General features: G+C 44.4%; 1 protein-coding gene across 3 annotated transcripts in view; it reads right to left on the bottom strand.

Moving 5' to 3' along the window:
• Positions 1–7,516: 7,516 nt before the first annotated feature.
• racgap1 (Rac GTPase activating protein 1) overlaps positions 7,517–21,208 on the bottom strand; it is a 30,494-nt gene continuing 16,802 nt past the window's right edge. For 2 of the 3 annotated variants that reach the window (XM_085972736.1, XM_085972737.1), the window contains exons 9-17: positions 19,102–19,238; positions 18,478–18,642; positions 18,002–18,097; positions 17,058–17,256; positions 15,439–15,544; positions 13,689–13,821; positions 12,872–12,998; positions 10,288–10,399; positions 7,517–9,095 (exon numbers count right to left, since the gene is read on the bottom strand). In XM_085972736.1, the coding sequence (XP_085828862.1) occupies positions 9,020–9,095; positions 10,288–10,399; positions 12,872–12,998; positions 13,689–13,821; positions 15,439–15,544; positions 17,058–17,256; positions 18,002–18,097; positions 18,478–18,642; positions 19,102–19,238 (1,151 nt within the window). In that variant the 3' untranslated portion in view covers positions 7,517–9,019. The remainder of the gene's footprint in view (positions 9,096–10,287; positions 10,400–12,871; positions 12,999–13,688; positions 13,822–15,438; positions 15,545–17,057; positions 17,257–18,001; positions 18,098–18,477; positions 18,643–19,101; positions 19,239–21,208) is intronic. The other variant, XR_015074462.1, reaches the window with a different exon arrangement.

The following is a 21,208-nucleotide window of genomic DNA, read 5'->3' as shown; positions in this document are numbered from 1 at the left end:
TAGTTGAGGCAAACAGCATAGGTGCATTCAAAGGAAAGCTAGATAAGCATGAGAGAGAGAAAGGAATAGGAGATGTTGGTGGGGTTAGATGAAGAGGGGTAGGAGGAGGCTCATGTAGAGCATGGACCAGTTGGGGCGAATGGCCTGTTTTTGTGCTGTAAATACTATAAGCAAGCCTGATACCTGGGATGGCAGGAATGACGTATGAAGAGAGATTGGGTCGATTGGGCTTATACTCGCTGGAGTTTAGAAGAATGAGAGGGGATCTCATTGAAACTTATAAAATTCTAACAGGACTAGACAGACTAGATGCAGGAAGGATGTTCCCGATGGTGGGGGAGTCCAGAACCAGGGGTCACAGTCTAAGGATAAGGGGTAAGCCATTTAGGACAGAGATGAGGAGGAATTTCTTCACCCAGAGAGTGGTGAACCTGTGGAATTCTCTCCCACAGAAGGCAGTTGAGGCCAATTCATTAAATATATTCAAGAAGGAGTTGGATATATTTCTTAAGGCTAAAGGGATCAAGGGATATGGGGAGAAAGCAGGGACAGGGTACTGAATTTGGATGATCAGCCATGATCTCATTGAATGGCGGAGCAGGCTCGAGGGGCCGAATGGCCTACTCCTGCTCCTATCTTCGATGTTTCTATTTACTTACCAAGGACCAAAACATGACCTTGTGTGCAAAGTATCTGGGATAGCAGACCATGGGAAATGCACTAGAAAATAGTACAGGATTACGCCAGGCATGTCTGAGCTCTCCCACTGACAGAAAACACCACCCTGACCGAAGGTGAAGTTCAGGCTAGAACAACTTTAAAGAGCAAGTCAGCAGCCTAGATAGAGCACAGTACAGCCATCATCTGGTGCAAGCCACACCCAGCTTTTTAAACAGCTAATTTTTCATGGTTTAGCTATGAAGAATAATGACATGTCTCATTGTACAGTGACACCCATTAATAGTCCAAGGCACCTTTGGGGGCTCGCTGCAAGAGCCATCCATTCTCTGTACCTGTTAATTTTAATTTTTCCAAGTATTCATCCCGTTCCCTTTTAAAAGCTGTTGGGTTTATTTAAGACAAACACTTGTGGTAGTATCAGTGCGCCTCTCTCAGCGGTTATGGGATCTCTCTGCCTGACATTAATGCAATTGAATAAGCTTTCCACCCCTGGGAGTTTCCTCGCCTTGTGTCTGGATCTGTTGTAGACTAATTGATAGCCCTGAATAGTCAACAACTCCATTACTTTTGTATCGTGCAACAACCAGGATGGTAGAGGACCAAGAACTAGATGGGACCGTGGTCTTTTTCTTCCCCTCTAATAATTCTATGTAAAAAGAGCCTTTAATATATTATGGGAAAAGGTAATGTACACCACAGCCATATAAATGATATAAAAAGGGCATTTAATACTTGGATTAGAATAGGGACTATTACAAGCTGGGGGAGCCCTTTTTTGCCTTCAATTCAATTCAGCCGAGTTTACCTTATAAACAATAAAGGCTCTTTAATGTGGTGTAAACATACACTTCGACCACTTTTCTGAAGGAAATCAGCATTTAATTGGAAACTCCACTGTGACAAATAATCACAATTTCACTGTTTCAAGTCCAGGTTTATTTTAGGTTCAGTTTTGGAAAAAAAAATCCACTCATTATGCAACTGTGTCCCATTTAAATTTAAGAGCTGCGCGAGATAGATTTGAAAAATAAATCCTGTCGCAATGTTGTTCTGTAACTAGCCACATATCTTTGAGGGCAGGGGTCGTTTAACTGGTATGTAGGAGCTCCACCATATGCACAGCAGAAATCCTTGAATACAGCTCATGAAACAGGGTAACCACCTCTATGCTTTTGATTTATTCCTCCTCACGGCGGAAAGCATCAATCCATACTGAGATACAATTCCACACTCAGTACGCGCACCACAGTACCTCACCAAAGTGCCAATTGTCCATGTTTGCCTCGACAGTGAGTGGTGACATAACCATGGAACCGAGAGGCTGCATCACAACCAAACCTCACTTCCAAGCAGTAAACCTAGCTGACTTTTCTCACTCGCTGCCAACGGCAGCACTGGTTAACTGACCAGAGACTATAGATCCAACCTGGGACTTTCCTAGTGTGTAGGGCTCAGGACCATGCATTTACTCACTGAGCCATCATAACTCACCTCTAGCCCGCAACAGATTAATCCCACTCACTCGAGGCTATTTTTAGTGGCACTTTTTAACAAGTGCTTTGCGGTGGTAATTTTATATGACTATGTTCTGTATCGCTGCAATACCAGTGTAAATTGAGTATGTACAGGAAACTTTGATATCCGGCACCGACGGGACCGAGCTGTTGCCGTCCCATCAAAAGTGCCAGACAAACCAGCGCTAATGTTAAAACATACGGAAGCTTTTGAGCTCCGTATCTAGCAACAAACCCTGTTGCTTAGCAACAGCTTCTAAACAGTCGGCCGTACTTTGCAAGCGTCTCTGTAGCTAAGCAACAGCTTTAGCTAGACCTTGCAGAGCCTGACTAGTGAAAAAAAAGCCATACAACAATTATTACTTTTGCTTTGTGCATTTAACCACATTTTTGCCTATGGTGTTGGTCTACCTACGTTAAGCATCACTGCTTCAGTTTCTACTTTTTGAAGTGTGTACTGGGGTTAGGAGCAGGTAGGAGAATCATTTTTGTAACTGAGCAGGTTAAGGAGAATATACCATTCCTTGGAACATGTGCCAAAGTGTTTGGTTCACTGCACCCCTCCCCCTTAAAAGAAAATCCTGGGAAAGGATCAGTAGAAAGTTATCCCAATCGTAAGAGATTACCCCCAGATGCTGCCATTACCTGAATTAGTACACAGAACCACAAACTGCTTATTGTGGTCTTAGTTATCTTTTCCTACTTGTATTGTTCATGAAGTTCATTCACAAAGAACATTGTGACAACCACTCATTGTTCAGGTCTTGTGCTTGACAAAGTAGTTGAAATTCAATATAGATGAACTTACTGCAGTATAGATAAGAGGTTGTGCATTTTAGTAGGAGGAATAAGGTGGTCACATACTTAAAGTCTAAATGGGGTAGGGGAGCAAAGGAATCTAGGGGGTACAGATTCACAAATCATTAAAAGTAGCAACACAGGTTAACAAGGCCATAAAACAATGCAAACAAAGCATTGGGGTTCATTTCTAGAGGAATGGAATTGAAAAAAGAGGAGGTTATGTTAAACTTGTATAGAACCTTGGTTAGACCACACTTGGAATACCGTACACACCGTTCTGGTCTCCATATTACAAAAAGGCATATAGCGGCACTGGAGAAGATGCAAAAAAGATTTACAAGGATGACAGAACTGAGGTTATAACGATCAGGAAAGGTTGAACAGGCTTGGGCTCTTTTCTCCAGAAATTAGGTGAGGGTAGATACTTCCACTTATTTTTTGTGGGGGGGGGGGGGGGGGGGGGAAGGAGGAAAGAAAATGTCCAAAACTGGAGGACACAAATATAAGAGTCACTAATAAATCCAATAGGGAATTCAGGAGAAAATGTATTTACCCTGAGGTGTGGCACTCACTACCACAAGGAGTAGTATAGATGCATTTAAGGGGAAGCTGGATAAGCACAAGGGAGAAAGGAATAGAAGGATATGCTGATAGGCGGCTTGTGTGGAGCATAAACAGCAGCTTGGGTAACCTGGGCGGAATGGCCCCTTTCTGTGCTGTAAACTTTAAGTAACTAAAGGACTGCCCCATTCTCAGTAAGTGGATTTGGGCGTGTTGGATTGCGGTCAAACACAATCTTTTGTACACCATGGTCCACTGAGTGGGTGAGCTCTTGTTGGGGTGTTATATTAATGTATAATACATACATACATTACACTATTGGTCAAGAGATCTCACATCCTTTGACTGGAAGTCCAACAGGGTACTGCCAATTATTGCACAACTGGGATATCTACAACCCCTGGAAGCATTTGAATTCTTAATGCACTGTAGAGTGTTTGCAAAAGATACTTATGATTCTGTATGCATCATTGTGAATAGGCACTGTACATCTTTAAAATTTATAAAAGCAGAGGCTTCAGTCATAATTTAGTTCCTGTTCTTAAGCAAGCCAAGGAAAAAAACAAAATACCAAATTCTGAAGCAAGGCAACAATGAGGTTCCACAATAAAAGAGTAAAAAAAGACAAAACACCAGAGCTGATCACTGCACTTATTTAACTGAAGCTTTTGAAACATCAAAGCATGCATTGCACAACAGTACAGTGAAAACTACATACAATGCACTGTACCATTTAAGATGGTATTCAATTTTTAGTATTCATCAATAAAGCTGCAGCAATCCCTCAACTGATACCTGGGAGGCGTATCCTCAAATGGTTACAAGCACTTCAGAGACCAAGGGGGAGAAATTGGGTTGCTATGCGTCTCTAATTAGCGCCCCCAGGGTGCAAATGCCCCAGCGCCTGGGCGCAGCCAACGCCGCCCATGAAATTCAGCGGGAGGTTAGTGGTGGCGGTAGCACCCCGCCGGTGATGACGTCATTGCCGTGCGCAGCGCCCAGGCAACAAACTTCCCTTGCTCCCCCTGAACTATCGCCGGGCGATGATACGGACAGGATCAGGGGGCGGTTTTGCAGCGGCGGCGATACTTAAAGGGCTGGTGTCGGGCGGCCATTTTTATTTTGGCCGACTGCCAGCACCTGCCCACCTTTAACATTTCTATGCGGGGTGCCGGCTGCGATCGCTCAGTGCCGGGCTGTTTCCACAGCACCCCGCTGGTAGGGCAGGGCCCCGGTGTGCGCAGCGCTAGGGCCCTCACCTTTAATCAGGGGCAGAGGCCTGCAATGACGCGGCGCTACGTGCCACCACGCGTGGCGCTGCTGCATGTAGCAGCGCGCCGTTTAGTAGTAGCGCCCCAAGCAGGAGGTGGAGGGCTTCCAGTAGTGCTCCACCTCCTTCTTGGGGCACTACCACTGAATTTACTGGGGAAGGGCGCTAACTTGTGTGGCGCTAGGCGCGCTGGCGACGTTAGCGCCTCAGTTACCCAATTTTACCCCCATAAGCGCCAACTCTAAAACCCTTCACTTTCACGGACTCCTGTGGTTTCAATTGAGACAAACAAAGCTGCGTTATTGACAGCTTGCATCAAATTGCCGTGGGATTTAACATTTGTGGCCGAGACCCACAAAAAAGGCCCCAAGAAAACGAGGTTTACTGCAGTTCCATGGCCGATGGAGCAAGGGATACTACAACTAAAGGCAAATTTTATACAGGCAGGCAAATCTTTGGTACAGGTCTTTTATACTGGTTAGCACTCAAATGTCAAAGATACTTAAAAAAAAAACACAAGTAAAAAGGGAATAGATGTGTTGTACAGCTGTAAAGGCTACATTTATATTACACCATAATCTATAGTTCAGAATCTAGTCTGCATAACATAGTTTTAGTTGGAGTCAACATGCTTCTACTTCCAGTAGTAATTTTCTATTTGATTATAGGTCACTGCACAATAGAAATGCAGAAGTATATTAATGCATATTGAAAGTCCTAACAGAGGTAAGCGTACCGTGGCTGCAGTGTGTACCATCTACAAGATGCACTGCAGCAACTCGCCAAGGCTTCTTCGGCAGCACCTCCCAAACCCGCGACCTCTCCCACCGAGAAGGACAAGGGCAGCAGGCGCATGGGAACACCATCACCTGCAAATTCCCCTCCAAGTCTCACACCATCCTTGTGGTGTATGTAACCGTTCCACCTTTAAGAGAACTATTTTAAGAGTTGCACTACTTTATCTTGGCTGCTGTATACTGTAATACCGGTGGTGACCACACCGGTATACAAGTGCTGTGTAAGGATTTATTGGGCAGTTCCGCCCTGACCGTCGACTAGTAAAGACCTGTTAAAATTTACTCTTGTGGTCTGTGTAGTAATTCTCATTATAACACACAGACTTAACAGTTTGAACTTTCGTAACTTCAGAACCAGCATTGCTGACTTCTAAAGGCTCGAGTACCTTGGGAAGTTTTTCTACTTCCAGACTGATTTGGCTCAGTTCGGAGGGACCACGTGCGTGACCTGGTAGGGGTGATAATGGTTCAGATGAGTCGTCATCTTCTGCTTCTTCTCTATTGTCTTCTATTTCCTCCATCACTTCAGCTTTTGCCTCTGCCACCAATTCCCTGAGTGGCTTATTACTGCTGACACTGCTCACAAAAGGGTGCTCTTTCTTCTTAGCTTTCAACTGATCGATGAATTTGACATATTCCCTTTCTTGCTCAGCTTTGATTCGTTTGGCCTCATCGCGCAGACGGTTTGTGTGTTCCTGTTCCATTTTCTCAATCAGCTGCTTCTGTTGTCTTTCCAGATTCTCCCACTCTGTGTCAAAGAACTTTTTCTTTGCATTCAGCTCTTGCTCAAAACGGCGAATCATTTGTTCTAATTGCTGTTGTAGTTTGAAATTGAGTTGAGTTCGAGCCCGGTGTTCCTCAGAAATGTGCATGTCTGTAGACTGGACAGACTCAGAATTCTCTGTCAAACTATGTTGTTGTTGTTCAGTGGAATTCTGTTCTGATACTTTGTTCTCTTCTGAAGCATTTATGCACTCCTTCGTTTTTCCATCATTAGTCTGCAAGTCCATTTTAGACTTGTCTTTTGCACATGGACTGGTCTTACCATCATCAGTTCCAGAGTCTGAGCTGATTGTCTTCACCGAGTTCTCACTCTCTGCTTTGTCACTGTCACTGCTGCATATGCCCTCATCCAATATTCTGGACAATCGTTCAGGTTTAACATCTTTTTTCCCGGAATCTACCGTTATTGCTTTTAGGGAGTGCCAGTCCATATTTATTTTCCTGATCCACTCCCGTCCCAGAAGTGGTGGACCTCCCTCAGGTAGTACATATAAGTCCATTCCTTGCCTGTTGCTGATGGAAGGCTTCGTGTCAGTATTCTTCCTTTGCTCTTCAGACCCGCGTCTTTTCTCAGCAGGATGATGAGGGCGGATGCCTCCTCTCAACGCCCGTTAAACTGCCTTGGATGTATCTCTGCCGCAGGGTAAGATCGTACTCGTCGCCACTGTTAAGTGTGTGTGTTATAATGAGAATTACTACACAGACCACAAGAGTAAATTTTAACAGGTCTTTACTAGTCGAAGGTCAGGGCGGAACTGCCCAATAAATCCTTAAACAGCACTTATATACCGGTGTGGTCACCACCGGTATTACAGTATACAGCAGCCAAGATAAAGTAGTGCAACTCTTAAAATAGTTCTCTTAAAGGTGGAACGGTTACATACACCACAATCCTGACTTGGAAATATATCCCTTCATCGTCGCTGGGTCAAAATCCTGGAACTCCCTCCCTAACAGCACTGTGGGAGTACCTTCACCACAGAGACTGCAGCGGTTCAAGGCGGCGGCTGACCACCACCTTCGAGGGCAATTAGGGATGGGCAATAAATGCTGGCCTTGCCAGCGATGCCCACATCCCATAAAACAAATTTTTAAAAAAAGCACTTGGCATCAGTCTGTGCCCAATCTAATTCTGCAGTTCAAAATGGATCACAAATTACAATGTCTGTTTACATGCATGCACAAAGGCATCATAGGCCAGATTAAACACCTATTAAAAAGAAAACACTTTCATTGCTTTTTAAAAAAATAAATAAAAGCTTCTAATTATCAATGGGTTAGAAAGTAATTGGAGGAATTGGATTTAAATTTGCTAACTTCAACAAAAATCAAAAGCAGCAAATAAATTCTAACCTGGAAGATTTTATAATGCAACCTCAATTAAATCACTGAAAGGGCCACAGCAATCCCAAATCTGAAGAGTCCCGTGCCCAGTCTACAAAATGGTAACTCTTTGATTTGCAATGCATTTTATGAATCCAATTTCTTTGCTTTGACAGTTCTGTGTAGTGTCCAGATCGTCAGCACCTCGGGCTCCCGTAATGCGGGAGTCTGAAGTGCTGACGTCCTGGACACAACAGATCGTCAGCACTGGTGGTTCGAATGGCTCGACAGCGGCTGACGCCGAAGCTGCGTCGCTGTAGCACGACAAGTCGGTTTAAAACCCATGATTGTTTTGAAACTGGATAAAAACTGCTGCCAACGTGATTCATTGGGTTAAAAGCGGGCAGACGTCAGCGCATGCCTGCAATGGATAGAAACCATTGCAGGCAGCAAACTCATTCCATGGCACGTTTGCTCTGTGGGAGACTCCCAGCTAAAGCGTGGAGGGAAGCCACAGAATTAATGCACGGGTCAAAGGAAAGGAACTGCTAACAGTATGAAATTGCCACATATACACAGGCTACCCTCGAATAGCTCAACCTCCAAAGCTGCAAGAAATTTTTAAAAAATGAGTATTTTGTATGTCTAATCTCAGGGCTACAGGCACAACAGTAGTACATTTTCTTTTAAAGTCCCAATTAATAGTTCCATAAAAGGCAGGCAATTATGGAAACAAAATTCTGCCAGATCAATACTAAGACAGAAACGTTCGGTCAGTAGCATATATGAAATATTCACTGGATTATAGCAATCCTTGCGTTTTCCTGCAAATATTTCCCATTCTGTAGGAACAGTTCCCACAGACTGTGACTTTGTACAAGAATCTTTTACTCTGGGCTTTTAGTTTTAGTTCTCGGAGGCAGGCATTCGTGGCTTTCTAAACCAATTCTTGGTCTAAAGGTTACAAAATTCAATCCTCCGAGCCTCCACATTGTACTGGTTAGCAATCGTTTTACAAACTGGTATATAGAAGTTATGTACTTAAAAACAGGCTCACAGCTTTAAAAAAAAATATTCGCACTAATAACAGACAACTACGTTACATTTAAAGGATTAGATTGGTGATTACACATTATTAATGTCTAATGCAAAGTATAAAATTACTATATTAGGATTGCTGTATTACACAGAGGATAATACTAAAAACTGCAGTTAGCACAAGGAGCTGGTTTAATGTGAGGTTCCTAGGAAGCCGATTTTGATTTTGGGACCATTTGGTTAATTTGCGATTATTTCAACATTGGGGAGGCAAAAAAGGTTCCAGCTCGATTGAAATTCATCGACGACTTGCTCTTGCTTCCAAACCTGCAAGAAATAGAAGAGTATTAAGCTGGGAAGGGACTTTTTTGTGGCAATTGTTTACTGTTTTGCACATAAACATTTATAGCCTTGAAATCTGACCAGAGGAGTGGAAAAGAACTTTAATCCCCTAAAGGGCAGTAGCCGAGAGCACACGCGCACTTAATCAAGCAATTTAGGTACGTTTAGAACTTCCTGTCAGACCCAAATGATGCACCCAACGATTCAGAATACTCATTTAAAAAAAAAATCTAGTCATAATGTATCATCAGCGACATCAAGGGTCCCCCAGAAAAGAACTTTACCCGTCCATAGCTTTGGGTGATTAAATTGCTATGGCAGTGCTTGAACTTGCTGTATCAGAGCGAGAGGACAATAGTCCACATATGAAGTCGTCAATCTCATCCAAACTGGGTGGGTGAGCGAAGAGCAAAAAATCAAGGAGTCAATGGAGGCTGATCATGCACCAACCAGCCAGAGAGCGGGCTGCCTGTCCATCTATCTTTTCCAGAGTGGACGGTGGGGAGAAAAGGGCAGGGCCTGGTCTTTGTCAACAGGAAAAATTACTAAAACGATCCTTCACCATAATTCTAGACATCGGAGCCTGGAAATTACACTGTTATTTTATTGCTTGAAATGTTCTAGCCACTATTTGAATGGAGACATTAACCAGTTTATTTTAAACAGATTCATGTCATCATTGAAAAAGACCACATGGTCTACCCCAGGAAATGGCATGGTGAACATTAGAGAACCAGGGCATTAGTTAACACACATCCTGCATAAGGGAAGGATGAGATGTGGGGGTTGTGCACACACAATTCCTCATTTCAGCTGTGTCACTACAGGGAGAAACCACATAGAAGCCAACATTTCCACTCAGGAGAGTGCGGACGAGGAACAGTGACCATGAAAAGGGGAGGGGGGGGAAAGGGAACACGAGCGAGAGAGGAGAGTGTGCAAGTACAAGTGAGACACACTCGAGAGCAAGAGCCCAATATCGGACCATCTCGGGTCACTTTGAAGCAGAGATGGAGAATCAACTCAACCACTCTCTTCCCAGAGACCCGGGATGGGAGAGTAAATAGGGGAATAACCAAAATCAAAACTGGCACCTGTAGCATGGCAATTAAACAGCGTGTTCCAACTATCATTTCTCACATCCCATTCTAAAATACAGGAGCAGAGATGTACTTACTTGGGAGTGGTCTTGGTCAGACTGGATTTGACTCGTGCCGACAAGGAGCTGGACGAGGGGGTCTTGCCAATTATTTGGTGCTCAGGGGTGGTAAGTGGCCCAAGCATGCTCACTAGGAAAGAAAATGATGAATTAGGAGATGCAAAAATTAAATTTATATCCCGAGACTTTCCTGAGTTTAGGTTTAGTTATTCATTGAAGATCAGTTCTCTCAGGTCTGCACTAACACTCCGAGCTGCTCGTGGGTGGCCCTCGAGTCCATTTGCAGGTAAATCTGTACTTTGGACCAGTGTTGACCCAGGAGATCTGCACGAACATTTCCTGGCTGGATGCTCCTGGACCAGGGCCCAGACCGGTGCAAAGTGCAGCCTGCATGCAGAGGAATATAGCTGCTCCAGGATACAAGTGGGCCATGCTATCATGTGCGTCATTGGAGCAGTTCCAGATGCTAGAGAAGACCTGGAAAGGTGAGTTTTCATACAAGAATGAATGAAAATTCGTATCTGCCAAGTTGGAGACACATTTAAAAACAGATGAATGCTTTCTCCTCAACATATTCCCCGTGGCCTCCCTTCTTTAACAATGAAGGAGATAGGTGTACAATGGGGTTTATCACATCAGTTACTTTGGAGAGACACAACATTGAGTGGAAAGTCACATATCCGGTTTTTAATAACCCAACAAATGTACATAAGACAGACAAATTCTCATTTCTATAGCGCCTTTCACGACCACCGGACGTCCCAAAGCGCTTTACAGCCAATGAAGTACTTTTTGAAGTGTAGTCACAGTTGTAATGTAGGAAACGCAGCAGCCAAATTGCACACAGCAAGCTCCCACAAACAGCAATGTGATAATGACCAGATAATCTGCTTTTGTGATGTTGATCGAAGGATAAATATTGGCCCAGGACACCGGGGAGAACTCCCCTGCTCTTCTTCAAAATAATGCCATAGGATCTTTTATGTCCACTTGAGAGCGCAGAGCTCAGTTTAACGTCTGTGAGACGGCACTTCCGACAGTGCAGCGCTCCCTCAGCACTGCACTGGGAGTGTCAGCCTAGATTTTTGTGCTCAAGTCTCTGGAGTGGGACTTGAACCCACAACCTTCGGACTCGGAGGCAAGGGTGCTGCCAACCGAGCCGTGGCTGACACACCGAACTTTAGTTTTTAAAAATATAACCATTGGACACTTTTGCAGCGGTACACATTAAAATGCTTGCCAACTTATATGAATGCAATTGTTGCAATGATTCCATTAATTCACTTACTTACTCGTTTTACGCACATTTTGACTTTGGATAAAATGGGACAGAATATTTAATTAGGAGCGTGTAGAGGGTAAAATTCAAAAGTTCAAAACCAAGATGTGTTCTCCATGAGCGAGTGTTAAAAAGGCTGCACCAATGACTTGTAATATTAACATGACACAGCTACTCAATAACTAAACCCACTCACCTAAAATCTCACTGTCCAACCATAGTTAGCTTACTCGAAACAGTAGATTTAAAAAAAAACAAGCAGCTGGCACCCAATGGTCCCTTTAAGCTGCGTGGCCACGCAGCGCCCCAGGGGTCCCGTGCAGCCAATGAGTCGGCTTTTAAATTGAAAAAAAACTGCGCACGCGCGGGAGTTTTGAGTGGACCGCGCAGCCCGTTAAAAATTACAGGGAACAGTGCTGGCATCTAGTCAGAGGCTGCGATCAAACTACTGGATCTGTAACACTGACCAACCACGCAAAGCTTTATTCGTGGTTTGGACTGCTGTTGATCTACGGCTATATAACAAAAGACCTTTAACAAAATGGATACACGGCATACAATGGAGAAAGGGCTCTTCATGCGTGTTTCCCCTTATTACAAATGTAAAGTGTGCGCATCTCTGGACCCGATTTTTGGTAAGGAAACAATGCAAAGTTTCTGGATTTTCCGCCCTCAAATTCTGGGAGAAATCAGTTCTCCGATTCATCAATGGTTAGTTAATTGGTGGAAAGTGGTAAAAATGTATTTGAAAAGGTACCAGCTGCCAATCAAAAGAAAAAGACCTGCATTTATACAGCACCTCGTCATGTTTCTCAAACACCCCAAAGTGCGTTACAGGAATTACTCTGAAGTGCAGTCACTGATGTTGGTAAACAAAGCAGCCATTCTGCACACAGCAAGATCCCACAAACAACAGCGAGATAATCGGTGATGTTGGGTGAGGGAGGAATGTTTGGACAGGTCACCGAGAGAACCAACTCCTGGATCTTAGAACAGTGCCACGGGGATCATGTACGTCCAGCTGAGCACAGACAGGGCTCGGTTTAACATCCCATCTGAAAGATGGCATCTCCCAACAATGTACTGCACTGAAAACGGCAGCCCAGATTATGTGCGCAAGTCATGCAGTGGGGCTTCCACTCAACCTCCTGACAACGGAGCCTAGCTGGAATAACACTGCTACATGGTCCAAGGTTTTTTTTGCTTCTCTCATGAAAAATCCATCCCATAAATTATTTCAAACCATCGCAAGGTACACACAAGTGCCCAGCTTAAAACAAGTCAGAATGCGGTTTGATCAAGTTTGATAACCACAAGTGTTACCTTTTACTTCAGGGGTGCTGTAAGCATTAGAATTTTCAATGATATGATTAGGATGCACATTCTCCTGTTCCACCATCGTAAACTGGCTCCAGTACTCCACTGGCAAAGATAGGAAACGTTCAATCACCTACCAGAAAAGGAGAAGCTTTAGATGGGTTCAAAAAACACACGACAAAGACCGCTTGCTACTATTTTACCTGAAAACCTCATGTGCAGCTGTGGATAACTAGCGAGACTGTAAAACTATGCGTTTAGATCAGTCAATCCCAGGGCAGGAGTTTTTGTTTGTGAGAGATTCACTGTTGGCCCAAGGCAAAAAGGTTCTGACGAAAGGTCATCAACCTGAAACGTTAACTCTTTCTCCACAGAGGCTGCCTGAACTGCTGATTATTCCCAGCATTTTGTGTTTCTATTGCAAAAAGATGATGTTCACGAGAGATTGCAGAAACCGGTCTGCTATCATGACCGCTGCTTGCAGCACGGTGCACAAAGTGCCAACATCAGATGGGCTTACAATGGGGAACACCAGAAACCCTCTTACAGTCTTGTGGCTTCAGGGAGAACTACCCAAGTTCACACTGTACCAGTGACACTGCAGATGTCGGAAAGCTTTCAGTGCAACACCGGAGAATTTCACATTCTGGCTACTAGAAGCTTTGATCAAGAGAAGCTCTGCTCGTCACACAGGAGTGGGAAGCAAACAGATTAACTTCAAAGCCCAAATGTGGCCAATTTGAGCTCACCCCACCCCAACATTTCTCCTCATCCTCAGCTGTTGTCGAAAGGTGCGGCAGACGGCAGCAGCTTGGTTACATACCTTTGGTTGTCGCTTGGTTTCCTGTAGCATTGACATGGGGGCTGGATCAGGCGTGGAATAACCCACAATCGTCGGGCCAAAGACCTTGGCAAGGTTACTTATGTCCATCTTGCAGTTTGGGCTATTAGCCACTCTAAGAGAGGGAGGAAAAACAGGAGTTCAGATCTTGGGATCAAATGTAGCTACATTTCTGGTTCACTTGTACAACAAACCAGTGAAACAAGTAAAATGGTAGAATCTAGAGCCATTTGGCCAGTTAAAAGGCACACAGGCCACAAACACCTGTGATGCAATGGAATTCAGCTATAAAGCCATTTACGTAAATGGTTTCAATTAAAAATGACCAGAGGGAACAAACTGCTGTTTGAATATTCAGATAAAATGAAACATTTCTGGACCACGAAAAGTTGTAATTTTTTTAAAATTCACATTATTGTAAAGCATTCTGAAGCTGTCCAATTAGCACAACTTTAACTGCCAAACGTCAAGGAGAAGCTCCTGATATACAAAAAAGCTCTGAAAAACTACCTGCCAGAAGAAACTGCCAAGCTCCCGGAGAATAATGAAGCAGACAGACAGATAATGCAGCTAGCTAACAGTACGAGCACACTGGCCAACACCCACCTCCCACTCCAGAAGCACTACGCCCCCCCCCTCCAGTAGGACACCAGCAGCTCTACTGGTGGATCAGCTATTCCTAATGGTGGGTTTTTCATTAATAGTACACAGTGCAGCTCTGCAGTGGAAGCAGGAGGGGGTTGCAGACGGGGCTGAGCCAGCCCTCCTTGAAGCAATCTAAAGCAACCCTTAAAACGGCCCACAGTGGACTCCAGAGACTGGTTAGGCCACTACCCCACCCCCAAGCCCATGAAAGGAAGAAAGCAGAAGCCTCGGACATGACACCCCCTGCCAAGCAGAGGGCACCATGCCTGCTCACCAATTCCCCAGTGCAGTGGCCACCGACGCATAGAAACATAGAAGATAGGAGCAGGAGTAGGCCATTCGGCCCCTCGAGCCTGCTCTGCCATTCAATGAGATCATGGCTGATCATCCAAATTCAGTAACCTGTCCCTGCTTTCTCCCCATATCCCTTTAGCCTTAAGAAATATATCCAACTCCTTCTTGAATATATTTAATGAATTGGCCTCTACTGCCTTCTGTGGTAGAGAATTCCACAGGTTCACCACTCTCTGGGTGAAGAAATTCCTCCTCATCTCTGTCCTAAATGGCTTACCCCTTATCCTTAGACTGTGACCCCTGGTTCTGGACTCCCCGACCATCGGGAACATCCGTCCTGCATCTAGGCTGTCTAGTCCTGTTTAGAATTTTAGACACTGCTGCCTCTAATCCACCCAAGTGTCAATGCTGCATTCGCTCCCTGCCCATGGTTACAGAGGTTAAAAGAAGAGAAAGGGATAGAGAAAGAGAAGGAAAAAGGGCAAAATGAGAATTGGACATGTTTAATCAAGATTCTGACCATTAAGTGTTATTCATGCACGACCCACACACTGGCTGTGACAAATGCTACAGAACACTGGACACCCCTGCAATGTTCCCGTTAAGCTGGGCGGCTCTCTGGAGGTCCCATGCAGGCCGCTTGACTCCTTCACAATGGACAAACCGCACATGCGCAGAAATTTGAACGGGCTGCGCAGCCTGTTAAAGGGATCGCGCACCCAAAAAAGGGAACATTGCATCCCTGATGTAGTCACTATTCTGAACTGCGACAGGTTCCCAAGCCCAAACATACCTCTGTAGGTGATTCATCAGAAATGCCAGAGTGTCTCTGTTGGGCTGTGGCAGCTCACTGATAGTCTGGTACATTGCTGCAATGCTGTTATCATCATCAGGGATTTCTATATAATGAAACACAACATTGGTGAAACAACCTGTGCAACATCCACACCCGTAGGCGAAGATCAGTTAGAAATGCTGAACTCGCTTTAACTGGGGAAATGAATTAAATTTCCCAAGAGAAAATACATCCAGCTTTAATATATATATCGCATAATTTCCCCCCTTAATATACTGAAACAATGATGTATGCATCAGTCACATGACACCATTACCCTTTAGGCTAAAGCCATCAGTTTTAGACAGGCCCAATAATCTACACTCCACTCATTTCCCTGATCTTACCAGCAAACTTGCCAGAGAAAAGCAGATTATAAAATCTTTAAGTCATATGCTCAGACGCAGGGGAAGATGACTCAAGAACAGAGTAAAAAGCAAACACTTGCTGCTACTTTCCGTTTAAGACACTGAACCCCTAAATGCAGGAAACTCTCGATTTACCGGCACCCAAACAACCAGAAATCTCGGTTAACCGGCAAAATTCAGGAGTAGGTTCAGTTAAGTTTTTCTTCAGATTAGTGGCCGTTTCTTGATTCTTGGCTGTGTAATCGGGGGTTCCTGCACTTGTTGCTAAGCAACAGGGACGCTTGGTCTTGTGGCCGAGCTTCTTGCACCTGTTGCTAAGCAAGAGGGAAGCCTGGATTTGTGGCTGTGTACGGAGCTCTCGTACCTTTTAACTGTAACTCTCTGTAATCCGGACTTTGATAAACCAGTACCACGCCGGTCCCGGATAAAAAAAAGTGTTTCCTGTGGATTTACTGCTTTGCAAGGTGTTCCTAATGTTAACTTAGGAAAGATGTTAAAATTATACCAGTTAAACCAACTCCACAAGCTGCCTAATTTCTTTTTTTTTTTTTTTTTTTTAAAAAACTGGGACCATAAGTTTTGCATTCACACTTTCTCATCAGATCTGCCCCTTCGCCCTAGACGGTGTTGTCTCCTCACTGGGGTGTGATTTCACAGGTGGGAGTTCGACTTCCGATACCTCACCAAAGGCTGCTCTTCATGTGCACGCCTTTACAGCAAGGGTCAGCAGGCTATCTGACCACAGCCGCTCCCAATCAGAATACTGTTTTCGCTGATATCCCCCAACAGGCAGGAGTGACAAGGACAGCGATCAGGAGCATGCCCGATTATCCCCTCGCTAATCCAAAAGGCGCTGAGGCTAATTTCAGTGACCTTAAGTCGTGGTGAGTGAGATCTTACACAGCATTGGCTGAGCTTCAAACCTGGAAACAGAACTTTCACTTCTGAGGTAAACTAATCTGTAAATTCAAAATTTATACGACATTAAATATTTTAAAGAATCAATAAGGTGTTTTAAACCTCGAGCTTTGAACCTCCAAAACAGGAACGATAGTAACAAAAGGCAGCACCTGTTGGAATCATACACATCCTCAAAACACACATGTGGCAGCGGGATTGTCCATACTGAGGGACGCCTGCACGTGCAGTCATTCAACAAACAGGCTGTTCTATTCTCAATGCTCGTCATTAGAACCAACAGTTACAAACCTGCTGCATTTACAAATGCTGAATACAGTTTGAAAGTTACAAGGGGCTCCTTCAGGTTCCTCAGAAAGTCTTTCAGAAGCCCACAGATTGCATGAATGTCGTCCACTTTACTGAGCAGCGGCATGTTCTTCCCTCTCAGGAACTTCTCCTTCAGCTCTTTCACAGTGCGGTCACACCCAGAGATACGGTACAGGCCAGTCTAAAGGAGACATCAGTTACTTGTACTGCACAACTAAAGCTAATCTATAGTTTACAAACCCAAGTTGAAAATATTTCTGTAAATCTTTGATACATTTTTCAAACTATGTATTTTTTCAACAAATGGCCCAGTTAACACTCAATTTTAACCCAATTTGCCCAACACTGTGGCAACAGCATCAAAATGGAGTCGGTGGCTTCACTGCCCCGTTAACCGCAATGATGTGGCTGGTGCCACTTGGAAAGGGGCCGACTGCTGGGCACCCAACGCACCTGCCCATTTCAGGTGGTAGTCCAGTACAATATGCACACCGGGGTCCTAGGACCTGGACTGCCATTTCCGCTTGGAACGCGCGCCGTGCACGCTCCAATTATTGCTGCGGGCGAGAGCGCCAAAATGGCCCGGCCAAGATTATTTGTGTAGGGCCCCAGAGGAAGAGGAGTGCTCCTCCAGGCCCCACAAAAAAAATCATCTGGGCTGCTGCGGCTGCGGCCGCGGCCCTGGTTGACACTAATTACGAGAGGTCAGTGCTTCACCCACACAAACCTTGAATTCCACAATCTTGGAATCGGTTATTAAAAAACCTCCAGTGTATAATAGTGCGAGAAGAAAATAATAAACTGCGTGAACATTTAACACCTAAACACAGAACAGGTTTGAGGCACTCCAGCTTTCTAATAATTTCAAACCAAGACTATAATCAGAATTAATAATTAAGAAAGGTGTCATCTTTCATCAGTCCTACCTCGGATAAGCCTCTTTGTTCAATTTCATTGATGCAGTGCACCACAATGGATGGGATCATGGGTGATGTATGAGATGTGAAGTCTGCCAACACTCCCTGGAAGCAACACAAAGTGAATAATATTCCAAAAAGAACTACAACATACATTCAGAACTACCGGATAAGACTGCTTACTTGGACACTTTTCATTCAAAGTAACTGTATATACCCAAAATGGATGATTTGGTAAACTATGGAGACCATTTAATCACACAGAAAATACAAAATGGAACATACCGGGACAATTTTGTACCTCTACACTGCAAATAGGTGCTCATCTTTGTGTTTGCATATGGGTTGGTTGACACTAAGCTGGACTAAACTGTCAGAGTTTCTACTCAACTTTAGTTCCTGTATGGAGTTAAAATGCTGCATTGACCATTTTTGCTGCCTGAAGTCTATTGCACAGATTTCCACGCTGCCACCATGAATCTTACCTCTCCAATTTTCACAGGCGTTCCCGACAAGGTTGGGATACAGGGGAGTGGACAGCGATCTCGGCATTCAGGGTGAGACACAACTCTGCAGTCTCGGCACTTCAAGGCCACCTTCCCAAATTTGATCCTTTTGCCACAAGGGACGCACGACTCGGGTTTTATAACCTACAAAAATAAAAAGAGACAAACAGATTGGTACTTGGAGCATTGCAGTACTATTCCAGGGTGATGGGAACCATGTTTGAGGTCATAGAACCACATACTTGCCCACCCAGTCTGATCTTATACACCTCTAAGCAGTCTCTTCAGAGAAACACGGGCAAAAATCGGGGATGACGGACCGCCCGTTACTTTATATTGGGCCCCAAAGCTTTGGGCCGTCCTCAGTTTGCGTATGAGGCCTAAGCCCACGTACAGGGCCCAAGAGAACATTAATAGAAGCCTTGTTCCCAACTACAAAGTTATTAAATAACTTCAAGGCATTAAGTACTCCAGACAAATCCCAGGAAACATTCTGGGACAAACAAAAATTGCAGTCAAAAGCTTCAGTACAGAAAACTGAAACCCAACCAAAGATTGCGGCAACGCAGAAATTAAATTGAACACAGTAAAAATCAGAAATACCGTTTTAGAGACAAACTCGTGAGTCCTCATTCCTCCATTACTCTGAGGTGTGCCATAATGATCAGATCTACTGGCTACTGATGGTGTGCTGGAGGGCGTGTCCGAAATGGCATCAAGATCCTGTCCTCTCAGATTTGCTGAAGATAAGAAATTGGAATTGATGTAAAGTCACGGACAATTTAAATTGTAGCTGGTCAGGGAGAACAGTTTAAATACACTCAAAAAAGTCACCGACAATTATACACGGTCAGGATTCAAATGTAGACAATTGTTCAAATTTACTGGAGATCAAATAGGCCATACGGTAATTCAATTTTCAGCCATCATTACACTCAAAATCATAAAACACAGAATTTAATCAGAAGCAAAACGTGTCAAAAATGAGTTAACAATTTTGCCTCCACTATTAACCTTACTTTATTACTAAAAGTCAGTCTGGCAAATTCCCAATTTGGAAGCGAGCGAGAACAAATGTGTGTCCCAGTTATTGAACAGTTCCTATTACAGTATAATAAGTGGCTGCACAGCAGGATTATCACCAGCCTGGCAGGCCTCCAGCCCTTCCTCTCCACAGGGTGCGTGGGAAGAGGAGAGAACGGGGCGAGCGAGAGAGAAAAGGTACAATTACCAAATGTACGTATAAACCCATAATGATGCACAGCGGAACAACTAATCAGAGGAAATATTGGCCTATGTTCAAGCAAAGCATTTTGCACTTCTTGACCACTATACCCAGAAATATCCTATACTCGATTGCACAAGTTATCGGAGTGTGTCAAGCCCACTTGTAGCCAAGTGGATGCCTGCAAATCCAACAGCAGAATGCATAAAGAAAGACTTACATTTATAAAAGTGCCTTTCACGACCTCAGGACCTCTCAAAGCCCTTTACACTTTAAAAAGTACTTCATTGGCTGTAGTCACTGTTGTAATGTAGGAAACGCAGCAGCCAATTTAAGTTCCAACAAACAGCAAAGTGATAATGAGCAGATAATCTGTTTTAGTGATGTTGATTGAGGGATAAATATTGGCCAGGACACCGGGGATAACTCCACTGTTCTTCTGCAAAATAGTACCATGGGATCTTTTACATCCACCTGAGAGCGCAGACGGGGCCTCGGTTGAACGTCTCATCCGAAAGACGGTACCTCCGACAGTGCAGCACTCCCTCAGCACTGCACTGGAGTGTCAGCCTAAATTTTTGTGCTCAAGTCTCTGGAGTGGGACTTGAACCCACAACCTTCTGACTCAGAGGCGAGGGTGCTACCCACTGAGCCATGGCTGACACCTGGGCAAATGAGCAGTAAAGTAAGTAGATCCAACATGGCAGATGCACTCCCACCTTACAACTAGCTCCCCCCCCCCAAATTAAACAGAAAGCAAATGCTTTTGATTAGGTTTCATTGTATGAATTTGTGTTGCAATATTTCCATTAAGGTACATCTTTCTAACCAGACTTGCTGAAGCCCATTTTAAAATTACCCTCAACTTTTATCAAGCTTTCAGTCTAATGAATAAAAATGAGTGTCCAGGTTCCCCCGACAGCTCAGCTGGTCAAGGTGGCGAGTAGCTGAGCCACAGGGACCAGGCAGGCAGCCAAGTCCAATCCCTGGCCTGTGCTGTGTTAGCCGGCTTCAGCGGAACAATGGCAGTGGTCCCCCCCCTCTCGCAACTTGAAGCATAGAGAGCGGTGCAGAATTCCCATTCCCGATATATACAGTCACCCCGCTTGGAAGTGCATGTGTAGATGTCAGGAGAGGTCGACTGCGATGCCTTGTTCCACCCGCTGCCCCTCACTATCCAGGTTCACCCTTAAAACAAAAAGCAAGCCACTTGGGTCAGGCTCCACTAACAATGGCACCCATGAAACCACAGCCCAGTATGGAGTCAATTGCCTTTAAGAAAGATGGGCAGGGGAATCCAAATGAGTATTTTATAAAGTAGAAATCCTCCAGCTCAGTACCAACAGCAATACCAGATTCTCAGAATACCTGCAACAAATAATTTATGAAACATTTTACAAAACTGAAGCCAAACCTCGCAGCTGATAGATGAATCTTCAGAACCAACAACACTGCTGCCAACTTCCATCTTGTGCACCGATTCCC

This window comes from Somniosus microcephalus, chromosome 33 (assembly GCF_052327205.1).
Source record: "Somniosus microcephalus isolate GS21.2 chromosome 33, FLI_Smic_1.0, whole genome shotgun sequence".
NCBI classification, from domain to species: domain Eukaryota; kingdom Metazoa; phylum Chordata; class Chondrichthyes; order Squaliformes; family Somniosidae; genus Somniosus; species Somniosus microcephalus.
The sequence above is the reverse complement of the archived record's forward strand: the minus strand, read 5'-3'. Positions and strand labels throughout refer to the sequence as shown.